Source organism: Lemur catta, chromosome 12 (assembly GCF_020740605.2).
Source record: "Lemur catta isolate mLemCat1 chromosome 12, mLemCat1.pri, whole genome shotgun sequence".
Classification (NCBI taxonomy): Eukaryota; Metazoa; Chordata; class Mammalia; order Primates; family Lemuridae; genus Lemur; species Lemur catta.
In genome coordinates this window covers 64,314,495-64,333,065 of record NC_059139.1, presented here as the reverse complement: position 1 = coordinate 64,333,065, position 18,571 = coordinate 64,314,495, and the positions used below count along the sequence as shown (strand labels likewise).

Sequence of the window (18,571 nt, the reverse complement as noted above, 5' to 3'; positions counted from 1 at the left end):
TTGAAACCGCAAGGATTTGGTCTAGGTCCCTTGATCATTGCACAAAGATCCAATTATTGAGACAACGAGGATGGCCAAGGAAGAAAGGAATCTTTTATTATGACAGATGTCTTGTTGGGAGAATGGGAGAAGCTGCCTTAAATCTGTCTCTCAGACTAACAGAGATCATGGGCTTTTAAAGGAGGGGGCCACATGCCTTGGGGCAGATTGTGATGTAACTAACGAGGGGTTACCTGCATGGGGGCAGGTTGTGGGGGGGATTGTGAATGTTGGAATCAGGAAACCTACCCAGGGGCCTTCAGAATCTCAGCTCCTTTTTCTTGCAGAAAATCTACCATTTCTGGGAAACAACTCAAAAGGTCAAGTAGTTAAGGGAGAGGATTATTAAAAAAAATATATAGGGGTTTTTGAAATTTGTTCATAGAGCTGGTTACAGTTGTGGTTTAGGAGGCAGCATTATTGAGTATGCTGAAGTCAAAATGTAGAGACAAATCTCTAAATTTAACATTTTGTTTGGGGAAGCAAGAATTGCAATTTGGGGAATACACACAGCCTGGGTGGTCTTTTGTATGTCTGTAAGAACAAAGAGAACTTTAGGAGTTTTTTATTAGAAGGAGAAATGTTATGTATTGTTTTGAAAGAACAAATCTAGCTTGATACTAGAGAAGCTTTTGGGAGCTGGCAAGCTCTAATTGGTGAGTGATGGCAGTAGGTAAAACCAGTCTTAGCTGCAGGTCATTTCTGCAGTTACTAGGTAAAACTGGTCTTAGGGTTACAGCAGACTGTTTTAGCAGCTGGGCTTGTGGAAAATTTAATTCTTGGAGAGCAGGTGCTGTGTGCCCTGAGTACTTTTTCCTCCTGGCCCTTCAACTCTTGATTTAGTTGGATGTGACAAGAATGACCAATTTGTATAATCAATGTTCACAGATAGAATAGAACTTCTGTTGTATTTTGGTGACAGATTGCTAGAAGTGTTATGTGGATGCACATAAGCCTAGTAATCTGACTGGTTCAACTCCTGGAAATGTTCCTATTTTCTCTACAATATGTACAACCTTATTAAGAGGCAGATTTCATTTTAGCTACTAGTTATGTTTTTCTTTCTGTAGAACATACTTGCTTTCTGTTTCAAGCTATTTTATTTTACTTTAGTAAGTAACTATTATTTCTGAAAGCAGTATCTCTACATATAATCTTTATTCCAGTTGGCAAGTGTTGTTTAAACATTCATCACCACTATTTATTTTGAACATATTTGATATAGTCACATTGAGGTGAATCTACTTTCCTAGCCTATAATTTCAGTGAAAAATCCATCTGTCTAATATGGGGAAACTATCATGGTGGAGGAAAATAAGAGAGTTGGACGAAGTGAAATGAGATGGAGAACAATTTTGTGAGTTATGATCAATAGCATCGGTAGAGGCAGGTGGAATGGTTGGGTAGTTACTGTTGTTTTTATACCCAGTATTCGCAAAGAGCCAAGAGAGGAATTTGATGAAGGTGTCAGGATTATTTGGGTAGCTTTTTAAAAGTATACTTCGTATTTCAAACCCCCTACAATCACTGATACTGTCCAACCCCCTCTTTCTCTGAGGAAACTGAACCAGAGAAGTTAAGTGGTATTCTGAAGGCCACTCAGTTAGTGGTAGATACAGATTTCCTGACTCTTAAATAAACTGCCTTTTTGTTATTGTTTGTTCATTTACTTCCAAAATTAAACGACTTACTCTTTTAATTTTTTTAACAGACAGTGTTAAAACAAGAGAAAAATAACTATAATGCCTGGGTTTTTATTGGTGTTGCCGCAGCTGAGCTAGAACAACCTGATCAGGCCCAGGGTGCCTATAAGAAAGCTGCTGAACTAGAGCCAGACCAGTTACTAGCTTGGCAGGTATGTAGAAAATTTTTTTTCCTTATATTATGGGAAAAGTTTTTTTTGTTTGTTTTTCAAAATATAGGTAAGAACATTAAAATATGCATTTAAACCTACATTTGCCCCGTGTAGGAAAAAAATTAAATTTATTGGTCTTCTAAACCTAAAAATTGGTTTTAAAAAAAAGTGGTGCCAAGGATGTTGTTTACTACTGTTTAACGTGCTAACTAATGGATTATTTCTAAATAGGAGGACTCAAATTGAAATAATTATATGAACATCCAGCTTAATTATATATGCATATAAAGATTTATCAAAAATATTCTTTATGCTTACATGAGGAACAAGAAATGTATATTAATATGTTTTCTAAAAATAAAATAATATAAAAGTGTTCTGTTTTCTATCTTTGAGTACAAGTTAAATTCTTTTTTCTTACTTAATGGTCTTAATGTTTTTTGGTTGGATTCTCCAACTTTTTTATATTTAATAACTTTAATTTGTTTCATATCTCAATCACATCTTTGAAACTGATTAATAGAAGGTAGTAGGCTCTGGAGAGTGAGAACCTGTTTGTCTCAGGTTCACACGAATAAGCACTTGAGAGAGGATATCTGGCAACACACCTGGAGAAATGGCAGCTTTTATGATAAGCTGATTGGTTTAGGATCTCTGATCTTTCTTTGAAGCAAAAATGATAATTTTCACAGACTATTTGGATTTTTTTTTGTCCGACAATATCATAAAAGTAGTGTCATATAGAATAGGTCTTAAAATTCAATCTTCTCCCCATGCCCACACCCACACTATGGTAGATAGGTAGAGATAATGGATATGCTAACTATCTCTACAGTGGTGGTCATTTCACAACGTATACATATATCAAAACATCAAGGTGTATACCTTAAATATGTACAATTTTATATATCAATGACACCTCAATAAAGCTGTTTAAAAAACATGCTGAAATTTTAAAAAAGGAGTGTCCCATGGTAATGTCTTAGAGGGTAAGATTGTAGAATAACCACTAAAAATGTTTTTTATTGTGAAACACTTCAACTGTATTTTCAAAACTAAAGAGAATGGTGTAACGAACCCCTTTCTACCTGTCACCCAGATTCAACAAACATTCACTTTACCTATTCCCTCCTACCCCCAATTGGAGGCCAGTCCTAGACATATCATTCCATCTGTAAATTATAGTAATCTTTTATCACAAATAATCTGAATAGATTGTTCCATTATTTAGCAAAATAAATGAATGTGGGAACATCCAATGTTTTGGAAAGAATAATCATTACTACTTCCTCTTTTAGGGGTTAGCAAGCTTGTATGAGAAATGCAATCACATAAATGCTAAGGATGACTTACCTGGTGTTTACCAAAAGCTTCTGGATCTTTATGAAAGGTAATGAATTTATGGTGAAAGACCAGTTTCTTTGAAAGCTTGAATTAGAATAAACTGATTAAAAATCATACGGAAATACTGCAAACATTTACTGGGAATTGGGAAGCATTTTTCTTTCAAATGTTTGTGACAGAATCTCTCAATTGTGATTGAAATAGAATCAAAACACTAATAGTAAGAGGATGGACTAATTTTGGAACTTTGATATTATTTTCAGTCAATATAATGGAAGATAATATTTCTTAAACCTTTTCTTTTTTACAAGGAGCTCATTTTACATACTTTTTACTATAATGTTAAACAAGATATGGTATGTTCTAATTTAAAATAGTACCTGACAATATTATTGGGATATTTCAATTTTAGTGTTTTAAGTCCTTAGTTGTTTTCATTAATCAGATTCAAAATCCATTTTTTTTCCTAAGTGTTGACAAACAGAAGTGGTGTGATGTCTGTAAGAAACTTGTGGATCTGTATTACCAAGAAAAGAAACACCTAGAGGTTGGTGAATGATTTTCTGGGTTCCTAGACTTCTTTTAATCAAGCCATTATTAGAAGAAAAGCTTTCATTTAGCTTAACAGAAAAGTAAAAATTAATATGTAGTATGATATTGAAAGAATTTAAGAGATAATACAAATTACAGAGCTTTGAAAACAATACATATTAGAATTCAGATTTAAGGTATCATAACTTCTAAACCAGGGTATAAATAAGTAAAAGTGTCATCTGCAGAACTTAGTGGCCCATTTGTGGTGTCTCCATAGCTGATGGTACAAGTTATGGGAATTGGGGCATGTTATCATCATTCTTGTAAATACTCTGGTATCTCAGTCATACTTCTAATATAAGGGCTGTGTGGATTTGCCTAATCAACTTATTTTTATGGAGTTTATAATAGATGAGGTTCTGTGCTTTTGCAATTTTTGTGTATTAACAGATGAAAAATATTTGTAAATTTTACATTTTTATTGGCATTTTTAACATTTAAAAAAATAATCATTTTAAATCTCCTTTTCAAATAGGTGGCTCGAACGTGGCACAAATTGATAAAGACACGGCAGGAAGAAGGTGCAGACAACCAAGAGCTTCATCAACTATGGAGGAAATTGACTCAGTTGCTGGCTGAGAGTACTGAGGATCAGAATAATGAAACTCAGCAATTGGTATTGACTCATTTATTCCTCAAGTTTGTTCATGAGAATTGATCATTTAATTGAATTTAGAAATTTGAAACATAATGAAATAATACAGAAGAGTACTGTATATCAGATTAGGTATTTTATAAAGGTACAATTTTAAATTGATAGAGGCTCTTCCTAATTAAGTCAGAATTATTGGTCTGCAGTCTTACACAAAGTCTAGATGGAGTGGAATTGGTAGTCAAGGTATCAGAATTTCATTCCCTGTATTCATAAGAATCCATGATAAAGGAGTAGTTTAACCACTGTATAAAAGAAACTAAAACTATGTTTCACAAAACTACTGTAATTTCTAAAAATTTATACTTTAAAAGTGTGTTTTTTTACACTTATGATCTACAAATAATGAATAACTTTGAGATTTAACAATTCCACTAGAGTATTTATATTTAATATTTAGAATATTTATACCTAGAATATGTTCCTTTTAGGTGAGCATATTTTTGGGTAATTGAAACTCATTTTAAAAGACAGTAAAAACACTGATTTTGAACCATAATTGGAAAATGTCTCTTATTCTTTTTTTAATTGATAAGTGTAAAAGTCAGCTTAAGTTCTTATGATAGTAAATAGCTACCCAGTGTACACTAAATCGAATGGAATTTTTAAACCTAAACAATTATAGGTTCTATATAGGATGGGAAGTTCATTTTTTTGTTTGTTCATTTGTTCACTCATTAATTTGTTCTTTTATTCAGAAAATATTTATTGAACACCTACTACAGGCAGTGTCCTAGGAGCTGGGGATAAAAATGTGAGAATAAGATTTCTATTTGTGTGATAACGTGGTTTATCTATTCAGTTGTAGAAAAAATTAAACAGTGACAAACTTAGGTAGTTTGCTAACTTCTCTTAAATCATACCATTATAATATAGCTTTATTATTTTCCATAAAATAGTATAGATTATCAGAATATCTAACAATACCAAGATGAATAAAATGCCTTTTTGGATTGTCTATACTACACTTATCCATGAAAGAGAATTACTTATAATTTTAAGAATTGATTTCTAACTGTTAAGAATAGGTTAAAAAGGCTTTTGGGTGGTTTATTATCACCTCGAGTACTGAGTGTTCAGAAAAGATGTGTCGTCTGTTTTTCATTTGAAATAATTTTATTACTATTTTAAAAAACCTGTTATGTTAGACTGAATCTAAGTTTCCTTCTTTGAGATATCGTTAACTTTATCAGAGCAGTAAAATTTTACATATTTATGTAGACTTTATAGCATACTTTCCAAAGAAAATTTGAGGTATTATGTATTTTTGTTAAGTAATGAATATTCATTTTAAAAATGAAGGACATGTAACCAAATGAATGGTATGAAGTACTTAAAAGTGCTTGCCTTGGATTCTACTATTATTGTTCTTGCTCAAGAAATACTTAGAAAGCCTCTTTTGGAATTTCCTTCAAAGTCGGTTAATACTGCATAAAAGAAGTGATTTCATTATAGTTCCATCATATCTGTTTTTCTTTTACCAAAAGTATAACTCAGTTTCATAAAAATTTTTTTTAAAGGTTGAAGATTTACTACCATTGAAGATGTTTCAGAGCATATGCTAGTGATCTCAGAAGAGATGTTTTAAAAATGATGTGAGCAATAGCATCTATACTAGCATTTAAGACTATATTCTGTTTGACTATTTTGTAGGCAACAGCAAGCACTTAGAAGAATGTTTTGTTAAATTTATGTTGTTAAATTTATATTGTCACTTACTAGTTCAGTGCAGTGTAATGGCCAATTGGAGTTAGAATGCACTCCAAAATTTACATATACATTTTTTTCCTCATTGAAATTGTCAGGGTCTAGTTAAAGGTACAGTTTGTATAAGGGAGTCTTATACATTCAACTTTGTTATTTAAATATACTACAGATGATAGCTTTTTTGTTCATTTCAGCTTTTAACTGCTTTTGAGAATGCACTGGACTTATCAGATAAGATTCCTAGTGAAGATCACCAAGTACTTTATAGGCATTTCATTCAGTGTTTATCCAAAGTAAGTTGATTTTTTAAATCTCTAATATGACTGTTATCTATTTCTCATTGGGAAAGTGCTCACAAATACATTTTACTATGACTGGAATTTAGTTTATTTTGCTTTTATATTTTCAAGTTTCCTCATGAGACTGCTAGGCTGAAGAAGGCCTGTGAAGGAATGATAAACATCTATCCCACTGTACAGTATCCATTAGAAGTGCTTTGTTTGCATTTAATTGAATCAGGTAATTTCTTATTTATCGTATTGTGTGTCCTAGAGGTGTGTGATTGTGTGGGAGTGATGCTGCTATCAATCAGAAAGTGTTTTAATGCCTTCCATGTGTAAGGTATTGTTTCAGTGTTTCTGGATATAAAAGGAAGTACAATATGTAGTCTTTATGTACACAAAAAGGCTAATAGATGTAGGGAAGTACAGTGATAGGAATTATGAGTTATTGAATTCATTGTTGATCAGTGAAGTCTTTTTGATGGTGGAAATTGAGGAGGGGGCTCTTGAAATTTCCATAGATATTAGGTAAACAGGAGGAGGTGAAAGGTGATGGCATGAGCAAAGGTGTGGAGCTAGATGCATTCTTTGGGAATAGTAAAATAGGTTTGTTTGCAATAGTGGAGGGAATAACTAAGGTATATTTTGACTAAACAAGTTGGACTGTATTACATGGGGCCACAAATATTATGAAAAGGATTTTAGGAAAGTTTAACTTTCTCAGTGTTGATGTTATGTCATAGTGTCACAAGTACACTGTTACGAATACTGTAATATTACAAAGTAATGAAGTTTGTGAATGACCGTTTTTAATGAAATAGAACATCTTCATGTTGGAGAGTATGTTGCTGTGTATACTTTATGTTACTGCATCTTCATGTAGTTTCTTTGGGGGAGGAGAGAAATGATGACAACTAGCTTTCTAGGAGTTGGCAAACCTGTAGCTATGGATGTCTTGTGTCCAAGTCTGGTATTCAGGCAGTTTACAAGAGGCTGGCCATATTGGTTTTACTCACCAGCTTCTGTCCTTTTTGTCAGCGTCTGTGCTAAATAGATTACTTTTTAAATAATTTGAATATCACTCCTGTGCATGCCTATATTCATTTGAGATGAAGAAGTTCATAGAAATCAGTCACTGAAATAGAAATAATAGTACATACACTAATTTACAATCACTTGTGGTAGTGATTGTAAATTATTGCAGAACTTCACTAATCCATTTAATTTTTTTTTCACTTGGTTGCTAAATGAGCATATGCTTGGGAATGCTTTGTATGTGAATGACCCTCACATGTGTCATAGTAGAAAAATGATCGAAAACTACTGCTAGAGATAACTGAGGGAAAATTCCTGGTGGAAAATGACTATTGCACCTATTTTGATTCTTTCCACTTTAGCTATTCTTTATAAGTCCTACTTGTACTTTTTTGGGGGGTGGGTATCTGAATAAAAACAAAAATGCTGTTGCCTTCGGTCCTGGATTTTTTTGGTGGCATGTAAGTAGATTCTCTTTTTTTTTACATTAACTGAGTCAAAGATAGACTTACAGAAGCACTTTTCACTACCAGGAGAAAAGAAAACATAAAAAGTATCATAGTGAATGGATTTAGGAAGTATAAAGTCTTAAATTAACATGATGTGCAGGGTAGATTGTATAGAAGATAGGCTAGATTGAGTAGACTAAGTGATGATAGGAATGAATGAACTAGGAGTATGATACTGGTGATAGAAAGGAACAGATGAATGAAAAGAACAAAAGTGACTTCTTAGAGGTAAAGGGAGGGAAAAATCAATTTTAACATTCACCTCTCCTCAAAAGTTGGCCCAGTAAGGCATGATGGTTTGTATGAAAGGTAAGTTGTTAAGAGGAGATGTTAATGGGCAGTCAAAGGGAAATGCCCATGGTGGTTTGCAGATGAGAGATTGATGCTAAGGCTAGACATATTGTTTGGAAGTCATTTGCATGTAGGTGAAAGTGGAGTGGAGTAGATGACATCAGAGGAGGACTGAAGGAGAAAAGACTGAGAAATGTACATTGGCAATGCTGGCTGGCTTGAAAGGAAAGGGAGGGAGAAGAGGAAAAGAGGAAGTGGAGGACACAGAAGGGGAGAAGTCAGAGATGAAGGTGGGGGACTCTGACAGGAAGCAACACAAAACACAGTGAAAGAACATTTCAGAAAGATTATTATGGTCTGTCGTGACAGATCAGCAACTGATTTTATGATTAGGAGGCCTTTATTAAGGCAATCTTTTTTAATCAAAGTGATTGAATTGGAACTTGGATTACAATGATGAGGTAAGAATAGGTACCTTAGTAGGTATAAAAAGAAAAGCAATCCAGGGACTTGACTAACTGCCTTAAGGGGAGAGGAGGAGAAAGTGAAGCATGTGAAGGGATAGTAAGCTTTTAGAGGGGGAAGAGAAGAATTGCAGTAGTGTTGCCTGGCAAGAGCATTCCAAGAAGAAAGGGCTAGTTAGGCCAAGGAGGATGAGGAACACTAAGAGACTTTCAGCACAAGGAGCATACTTAGAAGGTTTTTTTGCTTCTTTTTTCTCTGATAGTAAGCTTGGTTCCAAAATCACTCAGTTTCTTCACATTTTAGCACAAAACTCAATGTGCTCCAAAGATAAATGGGCTAATTTTCGTTATTGTATGGCCTCTGATACCCATCCCTCCATCTCTTTTTCTGCTGTTATTATACAATTCTATTGGGAAATTAATGTCTGGTGTTCAGTCTTTTCTGTCTGGTTCTGTTCAACTATTAATGGTTTGTGCCTCAGTGTTGGCCTGCTCACATGCCACATGGCACAAGTGAATACTTTGGAATTTCTTTTTAAGGACTGATGGAATGCTTTCTCAATAAGCATAAATATACCTATTATGTGGATTTGTTAAGTAAAAATGGATCTTATATTCCAAAAAGCCTACAGAATAATAGAAAAATAGGATAAACAAATAGTTTGCACATAAATTCTGTAGTCAACAGTCCTCTCATAAGAGATAGTGGAGGGATTATATTGATTGATTAGAAGTTATGTTGCGTTAAATGAAAAAAATCATTTTTGAAGAGGCTTTGGAGATGGTTATTGTGCAGAATTGAAAGAAAGGGAGGTCTGTGTCATGCAAAAAGGAGTAAATAGGTAAATATTTACACAAATGGTAAAACTAAGGAAGTGTTCTTACCCCTCTGAATTGCTGGTTGCAAGAAGTTGCAGAATTGAGTAGTTCAGGTTTAGGTACATTCCAAAGGTAAAATTATTCTGGGAGTGGAAGTTTAATAGTTAATGCAGAATACTTTTTTTTTTCTTTGCTCCTCTAAACCAAACTTTCTGTGTATTAAGAACTTCTGAAAGATCTGTAAGGTTTCTAAAGTCTGACCCTCCCTCCCCCAAAGTTCTTCAGTATCTGCAAAATTTGCTACTTTACAGCAGTTAATCACTGGGTTCTCTTCAACTAAGGACAAATATATTTCAATCTCTTTTGTCCTGCTTTTCCTGTTGAGACTTGAAGATTCGTTTTCAGTATGACTCAGTTTTTAAAGCTTCATGTAACAAATAATGGCTTTCACAGTTGTCATCTGTTGAAATGTTTTTTTCATGCTAAATGACCTTTTTGAATTATTTTGTTTTGTTGTTGAAATGGGGGAGGATGAGAAAGGTTGGTTCTTCAAATTCAAGCAGAAACAGTTTCTTTAAGATTTTGTGCTCTAGAACTATTAGAAAATCCAGGTGAAAGTAAAGACATAAATGCCATGAAATTGTATATTTTTTCCTCCCAACTATGTTTATTTAAAAGAAAAATTCTATAGTATTTATCAGTTTCTTTAGGATGTCAGGGATGAATTAATTATTTAAAAAAAACCTTACCTTTTTTTGTAGTAAACTTTAAGGAACAATTCCATTCTTATTACTTAGCATCCAACCTGGACCTCCTCAGAATACTCTTTACCCTTGGAGTTTTGGCATTCATCAGCCCCACGTCTAGCTTGACTTTTTGAGAAATAAAAATAATATTGTCAAGCTCTTTTAAAGTCATTAAATCTGGAACCCTAGAATCCTTTAAATGTTAAAGAGGGCAGGTAAGTTAAATAAATGCAATGAACTCTTATTTCCTCTCTGCTTTTATCCTCCACTGAAGTATTTAGTATTCTCCGTAAGAATTAGTATGGAGAAGAGGATTGGCAGTTGAATACTTCCTGTCTCTTTACACAGGGATCTTAGTGTTGTTATCACTGTTGCTAGATTTCAGGAACACTATAGAAAATTCTTCTAAGCAACACTTGGTCATATGTAGAGAATGTTACCCAGGGCTAAAAATGAACACAGTCTTCCCAAATCTAATTTCATTTTTATAATTGTGCTCCCAGGCTTTAGCAAAGGAAATATGTTAGGAAGGTTTACCTTGCTTTAAAAGTTGTTTGTGTTTATCTCAGGCTTTTGGAAATTGTTTTCATGCACCTACCCACACTTTGCTTACCTGTGTGGAGTTTTAGAGACTCTGCATATGAATGATCATTGGAGAGATGAGATGCATGATTGACTTCTCTCTTCATCCCAGATGTGTTTTCTGTAACAAGGGCAGTTTATGTAGTTAAGATAGTCTGTCATGAATTATGTTTCCATGGAGGAAGAGAATTTTGACTCAGATGGGTAGAGATTGAAGGTAAAATTCTAATAGCTATTTTTTTTTCTTTTTTAAGATGGTAAAGATTTTAAATTTTTTATAGTAATTATCAGCCATTACCCATTAACAGACTAAAGGCCTTTTTGAACATAAATTTATGATCATATTTTTCAAGGATCATCATCATATTTAATGAACACCTACCATATATAAAATACCATGCTAATCTCTACTTTCCAGAGGTTACCAATTAGCTACAGAGGCAACAAAGGCAGGGTATATATAGACGAATAATAAAGGTGGTATATAGTATTAGCAAATACTGTAGACCTTTGGTTCTTAAAATGTGATTTCTGGACCAGTAGTATAAGCATCACCTGAAAACTTGTTAGAAATGCAAATTCTCAGGTCTAACATCAGACCTACTGCGTCAGTAACTTTAGGGATAGGGCTCAGCATACTGTGTTTCAACAGTTCGTCCAGGGGATTCTGATGCCTAATGTAGACAATGTCTAGTTTAAACAATAGTGGATAGAAAGGGGAAAAGCCACTGGTTTGCTTGGGAGGAAATAAGATGTATGAAACTAGGCACATCTGTTCTTGGAATTCATATTTATGGAAGCAATAGTGAGAACATATTGACAGAAGGAAATTCATGCCTGGAAGCATAACATTAATAGTAGCAGGCTTGTGTCTTCTTTATTGGTTTACTAATCAAAATAGTATTTCTTTCAATTTGTTTTTATATTTTCCCAAATAGTACTGAAGTTTTAATTCTTTAGCAATTATGAATTTTTTTATTTTTTTGGTGCTATTTTTAGATTTCTAAAGCAGAATATGACATGTTACTTATGGATTATACATTGATTTGCATCTGGTTTTGAAAGATTTGAAATATGTAAATTAATGATATGCAAGTAATTTACTTTTGACATCTATGACTGAGACAGTGGTTCCACATGTGGTTTAGGGGTATATGTTCTATATAGATATTAAAACATCAGGTTTTTTATTCAGATAAATTACTCCGCACATTTATTGCTTCAAGTTGTAATCAGTCTTAATTACTTTTAAAGAATTTTCCTGTGTGATTAGACAATTTATTAAATTGGTAAATGCTATTCACAGTTTATTCAAAAAACAGAAATCACATTTTTAATTTGTTTTTATGCTTTTCTGGGAATGGAAATCATAACATTGAGGTTGGAGAAAATAGAAATAGAACAAAATATACAATGTTTTCTAAACTAAATTATTTTACCAAAATAAATTTGAAAATAAATGTAGGCATTGGGTGATGATTTCATAAGCTTAACTGTTAACTTATATAGAAAAAGATAGTTCTAGAAAAACATGGAAATGTGCTACTGAGCTTGTAAACGTAAGAAGACTGTGACTAAGTCTTTGTACGGTGTCCCAATGAATAGATCTTCCAGCATTCAGTGATCCTAGGATGCTAGAAGAGTCCACTGGATCTGGCTGCCATGTTCAGGGTTGCCTAGGGAGGGAAATTGATGAAGATACTCATTTTTGCAGGGCCTCCTTCAGTTAACAACCAAGACTGTTACTGCTGCATAGGAAAGAGGGACCTGGCAAGCAGTAGGCTATCTGGCTTAGCCTACTGGCCAGTAGCAGTAGGTTTCTTGTTTAAAACCCTTGAGTATAACTTCAGATTCAGTGTCTGGATAAAGTTGTTTCTATTTCCAATATTTAAGAAGATGGAAGTGCATAATTTTTTAATGTTAATATTTTCTGCATTTGCTGGGCCATTCAAGTTTTGAATTCCTGGAATCAGTATGTAGTGAAGGGTGTATAAGATAGCTTTTGAGATTTAAGTGTGTAGATTCTGGCACTTAGAAGCTTGGTATATATATGCTAATAATGTTTTCTCTTAATTCCAGGAAGTCTTACTGATGAAGGACAGCAGTTTTGTTGTAGACTGGTGGAAATGGATCCAAAAAGTGGTCCAGGCCTCATTGGCTTAGGTGTTAAAGCATTGCAAGACAAAAAGTATGAAGATGCTGTTAGGAACCTAACAGAAGGTAAATGTACAGTGGATAGCAGGTAACATAAGTTGTAATTGCTACTCAGTCAGTAGGCATTTGTCTTTGAGCCTTTCCTTGAGGAACATATATCTATGATGGAAGGGAAAAAACATACCTATGTTCCCTGGAGTCTTCCTAGGTTTGAATTCCAACTCTGTCATTCACTAATTGAAACTTTTTATGTCTCAGTGTTTACATTTGTTAAATGGGGATATATATATATATAAATTATATATATAAGTCTTGGGATGGCTTTAACTTAGTCTTACCAGGTATGATGTTTCTGGAAGAACCTACATTTCAGTTGAGATCTGAATGACAAATACAAGCCAGGCAGATGGATGAAGGGGATGGGAGGAGCACTTTAGGCCTAGAGATGAATCTGTGAAGTAGCCTGAGGTAAGAGGAAAACTGTTGTTCAGGGAACTGTAGGTAGTTCACTAAGATTTGAAAATGAAGTATATATACAGGAAAGGGCAAAAAGTGAGGTTATAGAGGGGTCTTGCAAGCCTTGTTAAGGAGTTTGCACATTAGACTGAGGGCAGTGGGGAGTCAGTGAAAGGTTTTAATGAGAGGAATTTTATAATCTGATTTGTATTTTTAGAAATATTCTGGCTACGGTGTAGAGAATGCATTGTAGTAGGTGGCAAGCACTTACAGTTATCTGGGGTAAAGGTGGTGGTGGTCTGAACTGAAGTGATAGAGGTGGAGAAAAACATGTAGAGAAATAGATGGGGGGAATCAGTGTGACTTTGTGACTTATAAAATATGAGAGATGAGAAGAGGGGTAGAGTCTGATTTGGAGAGTACATGATGGTGCCATTTATTTAAGTAATCACGGAAACCTTGGTTTTTTTTTTGTTTGTTTGTTTTTTTGGTCGTTTTTATCCTTTCAGGGTTAAAAGAAAGCCCCCTATGCACAACTGGATGGTATCATCTAGCAGAAGCCCAAGTCAAAATGCATAGACCTAAAGAAGCTGTTTTTTCATGCAGTCAAGGTATTTTTGACATCTTTTGGGTTGACACATAAAGGTGGCCAAACCTGTTTGTTTTCATCTTAAAGGAGAAAGATAGTGGTTTTAAAAACCCAGGTGGTATGTTTTGTATTATAAATTGCTAATTTAAATTTTATTGAGGTTAAATAAATGTCAAGTCTGTGTGCATGTCTACTAGTGTATTTAATTTTAGACTGACAATAAGTGTTTATCAAAGGTTTCTTGCATTTGTAAATTTTGTCAGTTTAGGCTTGGGTAGAGGTATTCTGTCTTTGTAACAAGGAAGTTTCTGGTATGTCCGGGACTTTCATGGGTTCTTAATTTCTCTGATGTAGACAAGGGAATGCTTAAGCATCTTGGAGCCTATTTGAATGTGATGGGGTGAGTGTGGGGATAGGAAATCATAAAAAGTGATTCACTGTGCCTGACCCCATCTGGGAGGCTATCTGCTGTAACTGAGAAACGGTTCACCTTGGTTCATTCTAAATTCAGCTTCTTTCCTCTTCCAGTATCCTGAATTTCTTATGTTTGTTATAGATGGCTTTGGCTAGGTGCTAACCTTTATTATGTAGCAGATATAGATAGCCATTGTTGTGTTTCAGTATGTTCAGTTTTATTATGTGTTATGTGAGGATAGAGGTTTTAAATTCAGATATGTTCTGTTTTAAATTCAGATCTTTCCATATAGAATTCAGGGAAGAATTTATATTTAGCTTTGAATTATTCTTCATGTATATTGTTTTGGAAATTTATGCTTATTGTATCTGCAGTTTATGGTATGTCATTCTTAAAAAGAAAAAAAAGTGAAGTGATATGATCATCTTCATTCAGATGTCCTTAATTTTGTCAGCTCTGAAGAACATAGATAATCTGGGTGTGTCTGGTAGCAGTCTTCATCAGAAGAATCTTTGTCTTCGTTTGAAAGCAGAAGCTTTGATTAAACTCTTAGATTATGAATCTTCAGAGGAAGCACTTCGAACTCTTGATCAGGTGGTCTTACCATTGTGTTTTTCCGTTCAACTTTAATTAGTTTCACATCAACAAGGCAGCAACCATTCTCTCCCTACCACAAATATTTTCTTATACAAATTTTGTGTTGGAGGTATGAATTCACCATATCTTCACTTTTTTAAATCATTCACACACTTGGAAACTCCTCAAGTTATTTTGTTTGCCTCTTGGTTAAGTACTCACAGGGCTCTTCACATGAGGCAATTCCTTTTTTTAGTTCTAGCTTTTATTCTTTTCTTTTTGCCTTCTTAGGTTATTACTATTTGAATATTATTAATGGGGATTCTAACTTTTTTCTTCCAGGAAATGTTTTGCTATTGACAAGAATAATTAAGGACATTAGAATAATAGCTTCATGGTAGAGAATGTTGTTTATGTGTTTCATTCAAAGAAAGATTATTTAAGAATGAAACTGATTTCTTAATGTTTTTGGTTCAGGCAATTTGAAATTCCTACTGAAAAAATGTAATTGAAATATTAATATAGATAAAAAGTTATAATAACTAGGATTTGTTTCAAAATAATCTGAGCAGGGGTGTGGTAAAATGGGTACAGGTGTAGATGAGGAAAGATTATCTTTGAGTTTTATAATTTTGTAGCTTGATGATGGGTGTCTGTGGGTTTATTATACTAGTCTCTCTAATTTTTTTTTATGTGTTTGAAATTTTCCCAATAAAAAAGGTTACAAACAATGAAAGTATTAGTAGTGATAGAAATCAGGACCTCTATGTCTTTATTCTATTAGGATCCTGTCCTTCTATGGTCATTCTTTAATTAAAGCAAACATTGCTGTGGTTGTGTTGAAGATTTATAGCAATTCTTTACAATTATTTTCTAGGTTTCTGATGCAGATAATATCCCTGGACTTTTGGTTCTTAAAAGCTTGGCCTATGTGAACAAAGGCTCATTAGATGAAGCTACAAAGGTTGGTTTTTTAATTCAAACTGAGCAATTTTTAAAAGTTGAAAGTCATTTTTGTTTGGATATGGGATTGACAGGTATCTACTTTACAGATTGTGGAAGACCTTCTCTCTTCTTACCCTGACCTAGCTGAAGCTCATGCCCTCGAGGGATTGATTCATTTTACCAAAAAGGACTATCTACAAGCAGAAAAATGGTAAGAGTATATAGATTCCTCACAGATCCAGTCACATTAGTTTATCGTATTTTTCAAAAATTCAACATGAATGGGCTTGATAAAGATCTGATTTTGTATAAATTTGATCTTTGTAGACTGTAAGTCTTATATTTTTAAGAAATGTCTTTAGCATGTAGCATGGTAACTATAAAAAAATCTATGATGGGCTTCAAATCTAATTAGCTTATCATAATATTCAGTAAGCAGATGTAATGTTTGGTATATGCTCTGAACATTTAGCACATGGTAGTCCTAAAAGGCCATTGTGCTTTTTTAAGCTTCTCTTCAAAAACAAATTATCTTTTCTCATTAATCTAATCCTAAAGTAATGACTTGTTTTTAATTTGGCATCCTTGAATCACTCAAACTTTGTTTGAACTAGGAGTCTCCTATATTTTCTATAGGAGTAAATATATATATAGTGTGTATGTATTTATATTAGTATTCCTTTTTACTCCCTTTTGTTGACTTAGTTTTCAGAGAGCACTTGAGAAAGATGCTGAAGTTGCTGAATATCAATACCAACTTGGGTTAACATACTGGTTTATGGGTGAAGAGACAAGAAAAGATAAAACCAAGGCTCTTACCCACTTTCTGAAGGTAAAACAAGTGCCACTATTCAATTCTTAGTTGAAATGGCATTTTAAAATTGTAAATAATAATTATATGTTAGTTATTTAAAAGTACTCTTAACTGCTTTTTGTGGTTTATCTCTCACACATAAGGTTTTGCAAGGGTGTTATGTGGGTTTTGAAGGAAAAAATTAAACCATAAAATGTAAAAGTTACTTTTTAAGAAATATGTGTTACAAAAAGTGATGCAGAATTATCTCTGGAAAACAATACTGTTTTTAGGTAATGTCCACTGTAGTTTTATAGGTACACAAGTCTAGATGTTTAACTTATTTTTTTGAATGTTTAACATCTATAAGTCTTACATTATTATCTTGACTTAGAGCAGATTAGTAATAGTTCTAATTTCATATTTCTTTTACCAAAGAAATAATGTTTTTTTACTTCTGTTTATTTTATATAAACAGTGAGGACCAGCTTTCATGTCTGTTTTAAATCTTATATTAAAGGATGTTTTGGCATATTTTTGTATATTTAATAAAATTGTTTTTTTAATCTGTATATTTATCCTTTGTGTTTTTAAAGATATTTGTGCAAATAAACTTCTAATATTCTGTTATTATCAATATTTATTTCAAAGGCTGCAAGACTGGATACATATATGGGCAAAGTATTCTGCTATTTGGGTCATTATTACAGAGATGTAGTGGGAGATAAAAACAGAGCCCGTGGATGTTATAGGAAAGCTTTTGAATTAGATGACACTGACGTGGAATCTGGTGCTGCAGCAGTTGACCTAAGTGTGGAGCTTGAAGATACGGTGTGTCTAATAACTACTTTTGCCTTTTTGTTTTTTAATCCTGAGTATGTAAATAAAAATATTTTTACATATGTATACTTGAAAGTTAGCATTAGTTTTTATTTTTCGTTATAGATGCAATAGAATATTTTTGCTTCTGTTTATAAGTAGAGTAAAATTTCTTTTCTCATCATTTATTATTGAAAGTGTAGTTTGGTGTATACTGATAAAAGTTTAAAAAATCAGAAGTGGGAAATGAAATATATTTGTGTACTTTATGTGGGTGTTCCATATTTTTATGATATTTAGTATCTCTAATAATAGCATTTTCTTATCATTAGGAAACTGCCTTAGCCATCCTAACAACAGTAACTCAGAAGGCAAGTGCTGGAACAGCAAAATGGGCTTGGCTCAGGCGAGGACTGTACTATTTGAAAGCTGGTCAACATTCTCAAGCAGTGGCTGAGTAAGGCACCTTATAGATTTAAACTATGTTAGACAACATAATGGTTCTTTAAATTAAACTTCATATATACCCAAATGAACTTTACAAATTGCCGCTTAGCAGGTTGCATTTTGAGAGAAGAAATAACAAATTTTATTTGTGGTTGATTGGTATTTATTGTCTGCAAGGCAGTAGAATTGCAAAAATAGATTAAATGATGTTCTGTTGTTGAGAAGATATAGCCAGTCTAGTGAAGTCAGGTCTTAATAATGTCATATGTATAGTAGATTCTCAATAGAAATTGAAGTAGTATTGAAAAGCTGAGATACATATCTTTGTTGTTTTCCTGCTGACATGCATTGTTTTGACATTTGGCAGCTTGAAGGGCATTTTAGAATGGCTGCTATATAATCAATTTTAGTCATTTGGTATGAACTATTCTTAAGGGTATATAAAATATATTTGAATCA

At 33.4% G+C, this 18,571-nt stretch overlaps 1 protein-coding gene across 3 annotated transcripts in view; it reads left to right on the top strand.

Moving 5' to 3' along the window:
• TTC37 (tetratricopeptide repeat domain 37) overlaps nucleotides 1-18,571 on the top strand; it is an 82,745-nt gene that overhangs the window by 13,777 nt on the left and 50,397 nt on the right. For all 3 annotated transcript variants that reach the window (XM_045566611.1, XM_045566610.1, XM_045566612.1), the window contains 14 exons: nucleotides 1,751-1,894; nucleotides 3,193-3,284; nucleotides 3,710-3,785; nucleotides 4,308-4,448; nucleotides 6,386-6,484; nucleotides 6,602-6,710; nucleotides 12,998-13,138; nucleotides 14,038-14,139; nucleotides 14,987-15,126; nucleotides 15,986-16,072; nucleotides 16,161-16,264; nucleotides 16,759-16,885; nucleotides 17,498-17,677; nucleotides 17,998-18,122. In XM_045566611.1, coding sequence (XP_045422567.1) covers nucleotides 1,751-1,894; nucleotides 3,193-3,284; nucleotides 3,710-3,785; nucleotides 4,308-4,448; nucleotides 6,386-6,484; nucleotides 6,602-6,710; nucleotides 12,998-13,138; nucleotides 14,038-14,139; nucleotides 14,987-15,126; nucleotides 15,986-16,072; nucleotides 16,161-16,264; nucleotides 16,759-16,885; nucleotides 17,498-17,677; nucleotides 17,998-18,122 — 1,667 coding nt within the window. The remainder of the gene's footprint in view (nucleotides 1-1,750; nucleotides 1,895-3,192; nucleotides 3,285-3,709; nucleotides 3,786-4,307; nucleotides 4,449-6,385; nucleotides 6,485-6,601; nucleotides 6,711-12,997; nucleotides 13,139-14,037; nucleotides 14,140-14,986; nucleotides 15,127-15,985; nucleotides 16,073-16,160; nucleotides 16,265-16,758; nucleotides 16,886-17,497; nucleotides 17,678-17,997; nucleotides 18,123-18,571) is intronic.